At 49.2% G+C, this 15187-nt stretch overlaps 1 protein-coding gene across 7 annotated transcripts in view; it reads left to right on the top strand.

The window, feature by feature from the left end:
* The window catches only part of CLEC16A (C-type lectin domain containing 16A), a 210929-nt gene that overhangs the window by 153740 nt on the left and 42002 nt on the right, over window positions 1–15187 (top strand). For 6 of the 7 annotated variants that reach the window (XR_003792983.1, XM_029219257.1, XM_029219255.1 and 3 more), the window contains exons 19-21: window positions 470–621; window positions 2749–2953; window positions 4665–4829. Coding sequence is in view for 6 of the 7 variants with exons in the window: in XM_029219257.1 (XP_029075090.1) it covers window positions 470–621; window positions 2749–2953; window positions 4665–4829 (522 nt within the window). In the remaining variant the exon portion in view is untranslated. Of the gene's footprint in view, window positions 1–469; window positions 622–2748; window positions 2954–4664; window positions 5022–15187 lie in introns of those variants that run through there. The other variant, XM_029219260.1, reaches the window with a different exon arrangement.

A 15187-nucleotide genomic window follows, 5' to 3' on the forward strand; every position in this document is an offset into this window, starting at 1 on the left:
CTTGGTGATTCTATAACCGAGCGAGGGGCTCTTCCTTTCCTGTCTTCACTTAATCTAGGTGAACACCGTCACAGGTGTAAACCACCAACGCCTGCAGGGAAGCACTGAAATGTTACTGGGATTCCGGATTTGTTGGTTATTTTTTTAGCTACAGGTGCAGTGCCTAATCCACAGCTAACATTGTACTGATGCTTTATGTACTTTATCTGAGTTAGTCCTCACAAACAGTGCTTTGAGTGGGAGGGGCATGATCCCCATTTTTCAGATGAGGAATCTGAAGCCCAGAGAGGTACAGTAAGTTGCCTAGCGTGACTTGGAGGAGGGACTCAGACCCAGGTGTGTGTGACTTCCAGCCCAGGCTCTGGTGCCAAGCTGCATTGCCCGGCAGAACACAAGTCAGCTGGAGTGTGTCCGTCAAGCTGGGCAGCGGACTGCACCTCACTATGCTCTCTGTCCCCCTCTACCACAGACAACAGCGACCTGATCGCATGCACGGTGATCACCAAGGATGGCAGCATGCTCCAGCGGTTCCTGGCTGTCGACATTTACCAGATGAGTTTGGTGGAGCCTGACGTGTCCAGGCTGGGCTGGGGAGTGGTCAAGTTCGCAGGCCTTCTGCAGGTACGATGGCCGAGAGCTCCGGAAGCTCTTCTCGGTTGGCTGTACAAACACCCACAAAAGTGTCATCTTTACGGTCAAGTTCTAATGACATAAGGGCCACGTGAACAGATTATCATTGACAAAAGTTAGAATACCTCACAGATAAGAGCCAAGTCCCCTTTGACCAAAACCCAATTCTGACTCCTCTCATCCGTTATCAGATACGGTGCTTTGCCGAATATGTGTATGACTATAACTACATGTACTGTTTTTAAAAATTGTACAACATATAGTTGGAATGGGGTGTGTGTGTGTGTGTGTATTTTTTATCCTGTCACATTGAATGTATTGTAAACTTTGCTTTTTTCACTCAACTAATGTTTTGGAGAACTGACCGTGTTAGTCTCTGCAGGCTTACTGGTGTTCTTTTAACTGCTTCCTGACCACACGCCAAGGCAGAGTTAGCCAGCACCCTGTGGCTGCTTCCAGCTCTTTACCTTTACAGACAGTGCTGCCGTGAACAGAATTGTCCTGACTTCCTTGTGCACTTGGGCCAACGTTTCCCTAGGGAAGATACCAAGAAGTTGGGCTGTGCCTATTTCCTCTCTAGAATGATTGTTGCCACTGGTGATTTATGGACGTTCCTGTGTCCTCCACCTCTCCAGCAGGCCTGGGCTCTAAACTGCCAAACGTCAAGCTGGAGCGTGGGTTTTCTTAATGTTTGTCTAAATGATGGGTGACTAATGCCAGCTAGTTGGTCGAACGAAGCGTGGAACCAGATGAGTTGAAAACAGCCTCCAGCTCACGCCCTCCCCAACCATCACCCCCGCCAGACCCCTGGGCCCTGAGTTGCCCTGCGCTGAGTCCGTTTCCTTGCTGGGCAGTCCTGGTTGCTGGCAAGGCCTTGCTGGGGCGACCCACATCCACCTCTCCAGGGCAACCCACTCCCCAAGAGGACCACCCACGTGTTTGAGGATGCTGTTGCAACCATTTCCCAGCCTCCTCTTTTTCAAGATCTTTCCATTTAAAAAAGGTCTTTTACAGAAGGTGGTGTGAGAAGCAGCTATCTGAAGAACCTCTCATTTAGAAAAAGACTTCCGCGTACGAGACTGTCCATTAGGTGACTTAGTGCTTCTTCTTTATCTAGGTTTATGATCAATTTCCTTTAGAATTTAGTGTCAGGAAAGTGTTTTTATCCCTCAAAGGATTAACACATGTCGTCCCTCAGACAATGAAAGGCACATAAACCTTTTCTTTTGGTTGTCTTCCAGTAGCTTCTATTTGTCAGGCCATTATTACATGCCAGCCTCTCTCTCCGTCTTAAAAGCGTAATATCTCATCTAATTCCCACTGCAACATTTTGTGCCAGATTGAATGCCTGTGAACAGTATCTGTCTTGCTTCATGAGCCTTTTCAACATTTTCCCCACCTTTCTGACTTTCATGTCTGTCTCCTGTCTCCTGCTTTTATCTCAAACCTTACTTAGTGGGAAGCAGATTCTTTGCACAGAATCCAATCTGAGGTTTTAGATTGGATTTGTCCCGAGGATACTTGCTGTACGTGAGTTCTCCTCTACCTTTCAAGTGTAACTTTCTTCAAACGTCTGCTAAGTGGTCCTCCCCTGTTCCTTTCTCGGAGTTAGCTATTTCCTTTAGGGACCAGGAATTCGTCAGAGACATACAAATGGGAGCTAAGGATGCCCCCTTCTTAAGAGAAGCAAGGAAGGAATTGTTACGCTGGAGGAGATCACACTGGAAAGGACTAGGAACTTGGGTTTGTTATCTCTAGTTCTCCGAAGCAAGAATTGTTGGAGTCTGTTGGGCTCCCTGAGGCCCCATGTAGAGGCTGGTGTCCCGTGTGTTTACTAGCTGCCTCAAGCTCTCGCGGGGATGGAACCGGCCACCACGGCCAGCATCAGCCACTTGAGCTGTCTGTGCTTCCCACCCCTCACTTCCCGCCAGGCCTGGCCTGGTTTGTGCCCATCCTTGACTCTCTCAGACTTGGGGGGCTGATGGTCTCCTCCAGAGCAAAAGCAAAGTTCAATCTGGGGGACCTCATTCTAGATGAGACGTGAATCCACAGCTTCCGAGCAGCTACCTTCCCCCTGAACCTAACAGACACCCTTTCTTTGGCCTCCTCCCCCCGCAGGACATGCAGGTGACTGGCGTGGAGGACGACAGCCGCGCCCTGAATATCACCATCCACAAGCCTGCATCCAGCCCCCATTCCAAGCCCTTCCCCATCCTGCAGGCCACCTTCGTCTTCTCGGACCACATCCGCTGCATCATCGCCAAGCAGCGCCTGGCCAAGGGCCGCATCCAGGCGAGACGCATGAAGATGCAGAGAATAGCTGGTGAGTGCAGCCCCGGCGGGTGTCCTCTCGGCAGTGGGGCAGCAGCTGCCGCAGGCCATCAGCATGACTCTCACGTTGACCTTGAGAACCCTTGTGACTCCTCTAGAAGAGGAAACGTATGGTTCAGGAATGAGTTGTGTTTTGGTGAGAGAATGGAGAACCTTGAGTGTTTGATTTCTACAAGTCTAGGGCTGCTTGGAAGAGGCAAGCCCTCCCTCCCAGGCAAGAGGCAGCTGTCAGTGTGGGACGACGGTTCTCCCTCCCGCACACGGACGTTCTCTAGCGTATGCCTGCAAAGCGCTTCGACGTTCCTCTGCCACCTCTGACCCTTAAAACAACCCTTGAGATGAGTAGGACCTGTTCTGCCCATTTTACAGAAGAGTAAACTGAGGCTCAGTGACTTGCCCACAGCCACGCAGGCAGTTAGTTGGCAGAACCCAAACACAGAACTTCCTACACTAAAGCCCATCCCTTCCTCCTCTCCGTTCCCAGCTCTCATGAGAGGCAGCCCTGCCTGGTGAGGGGCCGTAACCCAGCACTGGATTCGGAAGTGTTGTTGCACATTGCACCGGGACTGTGGTGAATCTGTGAGGTGGCCCTACACCGCCCAGTGTCAGGAAGGCCCCAGCTTTCTTAGAAGTGAAGGCACTGAAATGAGGGCATTCCCTTCATCAGGGTGGAAGGCACAGCGTCCTCCTCGGGGAAAAGGCGTTCTGTCAACTCCTAAAATCACGAACAGCCTTTCACAAGAAACCAGTGCCTTTCAGCTCAAGCACCAGTGGTCGTTCTGGTGTGGTCACTGGGAGGCTTTCCAGTCCACTGGGAGAGAAGGGGAGCGTTCTCGAGGGGTCACCTAAAAAGAAACACTTGGAGGGCAGGGTTTCTGGATATCGCGAACTCAGTCATTTCCTGCACGTGCCCCGTTGATTTGTGCAGGCCTGCATCCCATATAGTCCTCATCTTATTTCTCACTTAGCTGAAACTTGGCCTCCAAAATCATTACAGAAGCATTTTGTAATGTGCAAAGTGACTTAAATCATTCAGTCCTTTCTCTTAAGATTTATTTCCAGAGGGTTGTTTGTTTTTTTTTTTAATGTAAAGCAATTTCTCACAGCTGGCATGAAGGCTAAATATTTCATTTGAAAATTGAGAATTATGCCGTAAAGTGGCTGTTAGAACTAACGCCTTGGGTATTTCTCACATTGATTTTAAAAAGCCCCTCCAAATTGCTGTATCGTGAGATTTCTGCGTGGAAGAGAGGACAGCAACAGAGACACACACACTCATAAATACACAGGCACACGTGCATGTAAGTTCTGTCTCACACACTCTTCCCCACACGCACAGATTTATGAACTTTCACAGCAGAATTGGCCCCGTTTGCTTTGGGGTCTGAAACTGTACCCAGGGCTAAGCCTTGGTAGGGTCTTTAGTGTATGGAAGCCAAGAATCCGAGGTGAAGATGGGCCTGGCATTCATCTCTGAACCACTCTGTAGGCACTGCTTGTGTTATGAGCCTCAGGCGGGACCCTTGGTGTCACGCTGGTCTCCCCAGCTCGAGGCTGCTGGCTGCCTGCTTGGCATTGTCTGAGGGATGTGCCTGGCAGGGATGTGGCCACACCTGCTACAGCCGTGCCACCCAAAATCTTGTCACCTACATTCCCATCCCACGCACGTGCTGAGCTTGAACCACGGGTTTGTTTGAACGTAGCCCTCCTGGACCTCCCGATCCAGCCGACAACTGAAGTCCTGGGGTTTGGTCTCAGCTCGTCCTCCACCCAGCACCTGCCTTTCCGCTTCTACGACCAGTGCCGCCGGGGCAGCAGCGACCCCACAGTACAGCGCTCTGTGTTTGCGTCGGTGGACAAGGTGCCAGGTAAGCCGGCCCCCACCCTGTGCCACCTCCTGTCCCTTCCGGGGAGCGGGAGAGGGGTGGTTCCAGGACCCTCTCTGTCTTGAGCCTGTGTAGGCTTTCCTTCCCCTCTCAGAAACCCCGTTTCTTAGAACTTATCAAAGTGCTACACTAGATTAAACACAAGCCCCAGAAAGAAATCTTGGCTTTCTCTTTGGTGTTCTGCCGCCGGGGTTTGGTTTTCCAGAGATTTGTTTGAGGGTGTGGAAGAACTTCTCAGAATTAAGGCTAAAAATTTCTTGGAAATTTCTTGGAAATACTTTAGATTATTAGTAACGAAGTTGTGGGAGACTCATTTCCTCCATGTAGGATGACTAGAAAGAGCTAGTGTGTGCAGTTCCTGTTTAAGCCCCTGAAGAAGTGAGACTTCAGAAGAAGGTCTCGCTGCCCCTGGGGCGGCTGCCACTCTCTTCTTTCTGGGAGCCTCTCTTCCCACTTTCCCCGAAGCGCATCTCTAACTTTCCTCCCTGCCTCTCCAAAAGAGAAGCATGAATAGAAAGTTCAAGGTCGCCTGGTGAAGCTGAAAGTACTGGTTCTCCAGAAGGGCCGGCAGGCTCCCCCTTCCTGTTCTGACATGTCTGCTTTAAGTAAATCCATATGCATCCCAACCCCTCGAAAGACAACCTTGCCCTTGGTTACAAAGCTTCAGAAAACTGGCCAAGCTGTCCCCTGCAACTTCACTTCTCCGCAGTTAGGGCTTCGAACCTCAATTGCAAATGTGGCAAAATGTTTTCAAAAGCAGTTATACATTTAAGAACAAAATCTAGTGAAAAGAACCTGACCCAAACAAGGATCCCTGTTTCCCCTCCACCCCGCGATTCATTCTGATTTCATTCTTCGATTTGATTAATTCATTTCAGAAATATAGTATATACTATAAGCATATGATTTCTTTAAACCCAAACAGGACATGATAAAATGAAAAATAAGACTACTTGGCCCCAGAAGTGACCATGGTTAACAGTTTCTTGCATTTCCTTCCAGAAATGTTTTGCTTGTCTGTTTTTACACCCAGGGTTATACCATATGTGTGATTCTACATCTTGCTGTTTTCACTTATTGACAAGTCAGTGTTACGTGTAAGCACATGTAAATCGACCTAACGCTCATTCACTGTTGTGTGGTGTTTTATCATATGGATGGAACAAAAGAGTCTTTTATAACATTTTGTATTGATGGACATTTGAGTCGTTTCCAGTGTCTTGCTCTTCCATTGTCAAAGTGAACCTCCTCGGGGTATCTTTGTGTAAGTGTGCAAATCTCACGTGTCTATGGGATAAATTCCCAGCGGTGGATCTGCTGAGTCAAAGGGGAGGTTTTTTCATCTTAATATATGTAGTCCCAACATGCACTCTGGAAAAAGTGCACCAGTTCACGCTGCCACCCACTGCCTGCAACTGCTTTCATTCTTTTTTTTTTTTTTTAACATCTTTATTGGGGTATAATTGCTTTACAATAGTGTGTTAGTTTCTGCTTTATAACAAAGTGAATCAGTTATACATATACATATGTTCCCATATCTCTTCCCTCTTGCATCTCCCTCCCTCCCACCCTCCCTATTCCACCCCTCCAGGCGGTCACAAAGCACCAAGCTGATACCCCTGTGCTATGCGGCTGCTTCCCACTAGCTATCTACCTTACGTTTGGTAGTGTATATATGTCCGTGCCTCTCTCGCGCTTTGTCACAGCTCACCCTTCCCCCTCCCCATATCCTCAAGTCCGTTCTCCAGTAGGTCTGTGTCTTTATTTCTGTCTTACCCCTAGGTTCTTCATGACATTTTTTTTCTTAAATTCCATATATATGTGTTAGCATACGGTATTTGTCTTTATATTTTTGACTTACTTCACTCTGTATGACAGACTCTAGGTCTATCCACCTCATTACAAATAGCTCAATTTCGTTTCTTTTTATGGCTGAGTAATATTCCATTGTATATATGTGCCACATCTTCTTTATCCATTCATCTGATGATGGGCACTTAGGTTGTTTCCATCCCCGGGCTATTGTAAATAGAGCTGCAATGAACATTTTGGTACATGACTCTTTTTGAATTTTGGTTTTCTCAGGGTATATGCCCAGGAGTGGGATTGCTGGGTCATATGGTAGTTCTATTTGTAGTTTTTTAAGGAACCTCCATACTGTTCTCCACAGTGGCTGTACCAATTCACATTCCCACCAGCAGTGCAGGAGTGTTCCCTTTTCTCCACACCCTCTCCAGCATTTATTGTTTCTAGATTTTTTGATGATGGCCATTCTGACTGGTGTGAGATGATATCTCATTGTAGTTTTGATTTGCATTTCTCTAATGATTAATGATGTTGAGCATTCTTTCATGTGTTTGTTGGCAGTCTGTATATCTTCTTTGGAGAAATGTCTATTTAGGTCTTCTGCCCATTTTTGGATTGGGTTGTTTGTTTTTTTGTTATTGAGCTGCATGAGCTGCTTATATATTTTGGAGGTTAATCCTTTGTCAGTTGCTTCATTTGCAAATATTTCCTCCCATTCTGAGGGTTGTCTTTTGGTCTTGTTTATGGTTTCCTTTGCTGTGCAAAAGCTTTGAAGTTTCATTAGGTCCCATTTGTTTATTTTTGTTTTTATTTCCATTTCTCTAGGAGGTGGGTCAAAAAGGATCTTGCTGTGATTTATGTCATAGAGTGTTCTGCCTATGTTTTCCTCTAAGAGTTTGATAGATTCTGGCCTTACATTTAGGTCTTTAATCCGTTTTGAGCTTATTTTTGTGTATGGTGTTAGGGAGTGATCTAATCTCATACTTTTACATGTACCTGTCCAGTTTTCCCACCACCACTTATTGAAGAGGCTGTCCTTTCTCCACTGTACATTCCTGCCTCCTTTATCAAAGATAAGGTGACCATATGTGCATGGGTTTACCTCTGGGCTTTCTATCCTGTTCCATTGATCTATCTTTCTGTTTTTGTGCCAGTACCATAATGTCTTGATTACTATAGCTTTGTAGTATAGTCTGAAGTCAGGGAGCCTGATTCCTTCAGCTCCGTTTGCCCACTCTCACCACTCTTATTCAACATAGTTTTGGAAGTTTTAGCCACAGCAATCAGAGAAGAAAAGGAAATAAAAGGAATCCAAATCGGAAAAGAAGAAGTAAAGCTGTCATTGTTTGCAGATGACATGATACTATACATAGAGAATCCTAAAGATGCTACCAGAAAACTACTAGAGCTAGTCAATGAATTTGGTAAAGTTGCAGGATACAAAATTAATGCACAGAAATCTCTTGCATTCCTATACACTAATGATGAAAAATCTGAAAGTGAAATCAAGAAAACACTCCCATTTACCATTGCAACAAAAAGAATAAAATATCTAGGAATAAACCTACCTAAGGAGACAAAAGACCTGTATGCAGAAAATTATAAGACACTGATGAAAGAAATTAAAGATGATACAAATAGATGGAGAGATATACCATGTTCTTGGATTGGAAGAATCAACATTGTGAAAATGACTCTACTACCCAAAGCAATCTACAGATTCAGTGCAATCCCTATCAAACTACCACTGGCATTTTTCATAGAACTAGAACAAAAAATTTCACAATTTGCATGGAAACACAAAAGACCCCAAATAGCCAAAGCAATCTTGCTTTCATTCTTAAATCCAGTCTTAGGCTACAAGACTGATTGTAGCCCTGCCTCTGTTTTCAGCCATGCAATATGAGATGATTCTGCCTGCTCAGGAGTCTGGGGGCTTCTTTGTTAAAAATTCTCCAGGTTGCTTTCTGCCCTGTAGAGATGGTTGCTAAGTAAATATAAATGATGACCATGAGTCTAGGTTAACTAAATACACACTGGCCTGGTAAGAAATCATTTCTTTCTTCCTTTTTTTTTTTTTTAAACACACAGTTGTGGGCTTCCCTGGTGGCGCAGTGGTTGGGAGTCTGCCTGCCGATGCAGGGGATATGGGTTCGTGCCCCGGTCCGAGAAGATCCCACATGCCGCGGAGCGGCTAGGTCCGTGAGCCATGGCCGCTGAACCTGCGTGTCCGGAGCCTGTGCTCCGTGACACGAGAGGCCACAACAGTGAGAGGCCCGTGTACTGCAAAAAAAAAAAAAAAAAAAATCAATAAACACACAGTTGTAATTTTATTATAACATTTGTATAAGCACCGCTTCGTAATTTTTTAAATTGAAATATAATTGACATTTAAGATGATATTACTTAAGAAATCAGTTCTTTAGGGTCATCAGGGCTTCTCTGAGCTCAGGAACTAATGGGTTAAGGAGAAAAGCTTGGTCCTTGTTTCCGCTCCCCCATCTTTGGAACAAGGCAAGTGTAAATTAATAAACAGAGCCGGATGTCACGTTCTTCGGCCTCTGCATAGCCACCCCTCTGTTTGCAGAAGGCTTTGCAATTACTTACTTCTCCCATCCTGCCTGGGCTCCAGGGGAAGAGTGAGGTTATCCAGTGCTGGGGGTGTCGCCCTGCCGACAGTGGCCCGGGCCTGCTGCCTCACGGGTTGGGGAGTGGGCAGGGGGGCACAGCTGGAATGCCCAGTGTCTTCTTGCTGGTCCCAGGGTCGGGATACGTGACGCTGGGCCAGTTGGGACTGTGGAAGTCAAAGGTGGCGCCTGAACGCAGCCATCCACCCCTTGGCAGTGTCTCCCCCCTGACAGCCCCTGGTGGTGGGGACATTCTCTCAGCTGTGCCCCAGAGGGCAGCTGCTCTGGGGCCTTGGGTGAAGAGGGCTCGCTGCCCCCCTGTCCTCGCCTGGGCCAGAGATGTGACCTGAAGAGTGAGCCTTAGCGTGACTCGAGAGAGGGAAAGGAACCCACCCGCCCCGCTCCTCACCACCTGCTAGCTCAGATTTGGCCCCGCAGATGCCCAGCATCTTGAGGTCATCCTTCGTTTTCCCTTTGCTCTCCCACACCCACAGGGCTGCTCTGCCTCCAGAACACACCCCACCATCTTCCCCCGCCACCAGCATCTCTTCCTAGATTGTGGCAGCAGCATCAGCGGCATTCCCTGTTTTCCAGCCTCGTTCCCTCCCTTCCATGCAGCCAGAGGCATCTTTCTAGAACATAAGTCAGATCATATCATGCCTCTGCCTGTAGCTCTCCAGTAATCTTCTCGTTGCGCCCGAAACAAAATCCAGATCTCTCGCTCTGACCTTGTGTGATCGTTGTGGGATGGGCCCCAGCCGGCCTCTCAGACGCAGCCCCCCCCCCCCCCCCGCCTTCGTGCTGTCCCTGCCCCGGCTGTACCACCCCTGCTGCTCCTCCAAGTCAGCGCTTCTCAAGGTTTTGGCCTCAGGATTCCTTCTTCTTTTGTTTTTTTTTTTGGCCGCACGGCATGTGGGATCTTAATTCCCCCACCAGGGATCGAACCCACGCCCCCTGCAATGGAAGCTCGGAGTCCTAACCACTGGACCGCCAGGGAAGTCCCAGGACCCTTCATACTCTTTGAAAGGTATTGAGGAATTCACAGAGCTTCAGTTTGTATGGATTATGTTTATTGATATTTCAGGTATTGGAAAACTGAGAAATACTTTAAATATTTACTTATTCGTTTAAAAAATAATAATAAGCCATCCTATGTAAAAATAAATAACATAGTTCTTTATGAACAATAACTGTTTTCCAAAACAAAAAAAGTTTATATTTTTGCAAGTCTCTTTAATATCTGGCTTAATAGAAGACAGCTGAATTCTCGTATCTGCTTCTGCTTTCAACCTGTTGTGAGAGCGTGGGCTCTGGAAAACTCCTCTGTGTACTCCTGGGAGAATGAGTGTAAAAGGAAAATGCCAACATTATTTTTATGAAAGTTCTGACCCTGGGACGCCCCCCAGGGTTCCCCAGACCATGCTTTGAGAACCACTACCCTAACTCACTGTGCTCTCTCCTGCCCCAGGGCCTTTGCATTGAATGTTCTTCCTTACATCTGTGTGTGGCTACTTCCTGCCAATCACTCAGGCTTCAGTCTGCGTGCCACCTGCTCAGAGAGGCCTTTCCTGATCCCCACCCTCACCCCCAGCCCCCCCGCATCACATTAGCCTGGTTTATGTTCTCCGTGGCCCTGGGGCTCCATACCTAATTGACGTATTTGTGTACCTTCCTCCCCCATGGAGAGGGTCACTTCCACGGGGACCTGGAGTGTCCCCTTCACCGCTGTACCGCAGCGCCTAGCACGGTACCTTCATTCAGTCTTCACTGCGTAAGGAGTGAGGCTTTGTTCTTATTCTCCGCACAGCCTCAGAGCAGATCCCGCCAGATGCCTTCTCCCTGTGCGGACACCAGGGAGACGAGCAATTCCCACAGGGGCCCCAGACGTTGGGTGGTTTAGGCTGAGGCACTTTGACAAGGGAACACGAGGGAACGGCGGCCCCCAGATCTTCAGCAGCATTCCTCGGCTTAACTCCTGTCACAAAGTGAGTGAGATGTGCGTCCCGGGCACCCGGGTGATAAGACTTGGGTTGGTTGCACGTCAGTTTCACCGCGCTCACCTTACTCAGAGTTTGCTGGAGGGGTCATCGGAAGCCCGGCCCGGGTTGGCCTCCAATGCTATGGCACCCATAGCTGCCATCTGGGTATTGCTCTGTGCCCCTTGCCATAGGCCACACTGTTGCAACATCCCAGGCCGGGTGGGATCCTTGCTCCTGCCTGGGAACAGTTCACAGGGGAAGAAACAGTGCTGACCACCTGCCTCTGGGAGATTGCGGGAAGAGGCAGCTCTACTGTGACACATCTTCCAATTTTATCTGCAGGTCCAAGTAATTGTCACAGAGCCATTTGTCTCCCCCTTTCCAAGCTATACATGATTATATTTGATGAAAATATACCTTTCATTTCCTTGGAAGAGATATTAAAGTAGAATATAAATCAGGACTAATAGGCGAGTAGCCACTTTGGTATATTTTTCTTCTTCCATTTGGCTTGGAAAGAAACCACAAATTCTGTTTATTGGCCGGCTTTATGTTTATGGCTCTCGCCCCCATAGAATGTTCAGCTCCACGAGGGCAGAGGCCGGTGTGCGCATGGCCGGGGAGGGAGGGGTCAGCAGTGACCGGCGTGTCTGGCGGGCAGGCGCGGCCAGCTCTAGAGTCCGGCTTTGAGGTGCGGTGCTCCATGGCTGGTGCCCTCAAGGATTCGTTCCACCGACGCACAGTGACAGCTGATTGCCAGAATCTGCCAAGGCAGGGCGGGGTGCAGTCTTCCCATGAACACCCGTGGACCAGCAGACCCCAGAGCAGAGGCTATTCCCGGAAGTAAGCCTGGGCATCAGGGGGCAGTGGGCTCCAGTCCACGGGCCGGGGCTCTGGCCTTGCTGACCCCTTCTGGGCTCCTTGTGGCCCAGAGGCTGCTCACAGGCGTTCACCTGGGGGTGGGAGGGCTGGTGACAGAACACCACCGTCCCTCTGGCTCAGGTCCTACCCAGGCCCTTCCTAATTCTTACCCAAACAGAAGGGCTCTTAGAACCCAGCGTGTTACGGGGATTGGAGTGGGACAGCCAAGCAGGTTGACACCCACTGGCCCTTACTGACGAGGGCTCAGTGACATGTTTAAAAAAGTGACCCTTCCCCAGCTGAGGACAGTCAGCTGCCCCCCACCAGCCTTTTAGCTCCAGGGAAAGGACGGTCTGCCTCTTTCACTGCCCTCTACCCTGTTCAGGACAGTCCTGTTGCAATCTGGCCCCTGCCCCCTTTCCACAATCAGCTCCTCTCTCTTCTCTGTCCTGGGCTCTCTTTGCAGATAATAAAACAACCCAGCATTTCAGCCCCATTGGCTTTCTGTCTGCACCTAGCGAGGGCCAGGCGCGTCCTATTCAGGACCTCTGTCCTCGCGCTGCCCTGTGGCTGGAGCCTGAAACCCTCTGTGAGGCTGGTGCCTTCTCAGCGTTCAGCGCTCTGCTCACATTCCTCTTCGGAGGCCTCCCCAGGGGCCCCACCCACCCCAGTCCCCCTCTGTGCAGCAGCTGGGTCTTAGTTTTTCAATTGAGGTGAAATTCATACAGCGTGAAATTAACCATTTGACAGTATACAACTCAGTGGCATTTAGTACCTTAACAGTCTTGTGCCACCATTCCCTCTACTAGTTCCAAAACATTTTCCTCAGCCCCAGTCAACCCTGTACCCACTGAGCCGTCACTCCCCATCCCCTCTCCCCCCAGGCTTCTGGCACTCACTCATCCACTCTGTCTCTGGGTTTATCTCTTCTGGATATTTCATACAAACCCTACAATGTGTGACCTTTTGTTTCTGGCTTCTTTAACTTAGCATGATGTTTTGGAGGTTCATCCACATTGTGGCATATGTCAGAGCTTCATCCCTTTTCATGGCCGAATAACAGCCCATTGTGTGGATAGACCTCCTTTGATTTATCCTTCTTACACCTGTTGGCGGCCATGGGGTTGTCTCCACCTTTTAGCCAATGTGAATAGTGCTGCTACGAGTGTGTGTGTATGAGTTTTTGTTTGAACACCAGTGTTCAGCCTTTTAGGCCATCTACCTAGGAGTGGAATTGCTGGGTCGAATAGGAATTTAACTTTTTGAGGAGCTGCTTTCCCACAGTCTTCAGAGCCCTCACCTTTCACTGAAGTTGCCCACTTGTCTTCTCGTCTGCATCACTGCCCTGCGCTAGGATAGAAGGTTCTGGGGCCCTGTTCGTCCTGCCCTCGATGGCTGACACTTCATGAGCGAGCAGGTGCTCAGTGACTGTCGAAGGTGAAGGCGGGTAGGGACGTGGATTGGTAGCTCGAGGCTCGGACGGGTGAATTGTTCCCAGCAGACTGTGACTTACTTGCCTCGCTCGCACCTGGGTCTGGCTCCGGCCCCAGTCGGTAGGGGCTCGGGGTGCCAGTGGGAGAGTCAGCTTCCCTCACTTCTTATCCCACTGGATTCAGGGCGCCATCTCTCTCTGGGCAAACGTCGGAATCACTGAGCACGAGGGCGAGCGCTGTGCTTTCCGTAGGTGTGATCTTTGTCAAAGGCAAACACAGCGGCCTTATCAGTCACTGACCCAGAATACTACATAGTTCTGTGGAGAGGCAGTGCGGTTCCAGAGCCAGCCTTTGGCAGCTGAGGAACTGAGGAAGGATGCAAGATTACAGTGCCAGCCCAGCTGACCACAAAGCCTCGACTGACATCCGGAAGAAAAAAAAAGGAAAAGAAAGGGAGAAAAAGAATCAATGTTTAATTCATAGACCTCAGTTCTGACTCTCCCCTGGGGAGAACATACTAGGTGCTAATGTCATCTCATGGCAGTGTTCTCCAGAAACTAATTATTTAGGCCTGTTATTTTTCTTGTTTCTAATTATAAAACTGGAGCCAGCTCTCTCCTACCAGCTTGACCAAGGGGAAGAAATACCCTTTCTGGAGTCACATGGGAAGGAGAGCCCTCCCCTCCCCCCTCCAGTCTCCCTAGTCCCATGTCAACCCCTCCCAGCCACCAGCTCCCTGGTCAGAGCCTCGGGCCACTGGGTTGGTGAGTTACAGAAACTTGAATCTGACCCCAAGAGGCCTTTGTTTTTTTTTATTTAAAGCAAAATATATAGAGCTGCTAAGCACTTTATGCAGGGTTCTCATTTGATCTGCCTCAGAAGGAAGTTTTTACCATTTTCCTCTTCTACATACGAGGAAGCCACCCACCCAAGGTCACACACACCCGATACCCATCCACAGCAAGGCTTTGAACACAGGCCTGCCCAGATCACACCCTGAGCCCCCACTGCCACCACCGCCAGTCCCTTTCATTCCTGACTCAGTTTTGATGCTCCCGAAGTGACTTCTCCCCACCAGAGGCCTCAGTGGTATCGGGCAGAATCACACTGCTGGCTCCAGCCCTCAGCATGTTTCAGACAGAAAAGTCATCTATTTCTGGAAGTGTGGGGTACAGTTTGACTGGAAGAATTAACTGTGCCAGGCACTTTGTATACATTAATTCTATCCTCTGCACAGCTCTGGAAGCAAGTAGCACTTGCTCTGCTCTACAGATAGGAAACAGGCTCAGACCAAGCCCACAGAGCTCCCACGGGTGGCCGAGATCCCTACCTCCACTTCCTGCCTCTGAAGACCACTTGCTTCAAGGCTGGCTTGGTGATGGCTGAGGAGCTCCACCTGACGGCTCTGCCACGTGAGAGGTTGGCAGGACAGAGCCTCAGGAGAGAGGGGACTCTTGGGTGGCCCTGGCCCAGGCAGACCGCTCCGCATCCCTGTCTTCTGTGTGACACACCTGCTCCCGAGTCCTCACACTCCAAGCCCGCCTCCACTGGATCAGGGACAAACCTGCAAAACTGTGATGCAGAAAGACACTCTTCTCCCAGAGCCACCGCTTCCAAACCAGGCTAGGGGTCAG

Source organism: Monodon monoceros, unplaced genomic scaffold, assembly GCF_005190385.1.
Source record: "Monodon monoceros isolate NGI ecotype Baffin Bay Population unplaced genomic scaffold, NGI_Narwhal_1 Super_Scaffold_13, whole genome shotgun sequence".
Taxonomy (NCBI): Eukaryota; Metazoa; Chordata; class Mammalia; order Artiodactyla; family Monodontidae; genus Monodon; species Monodon monoceros.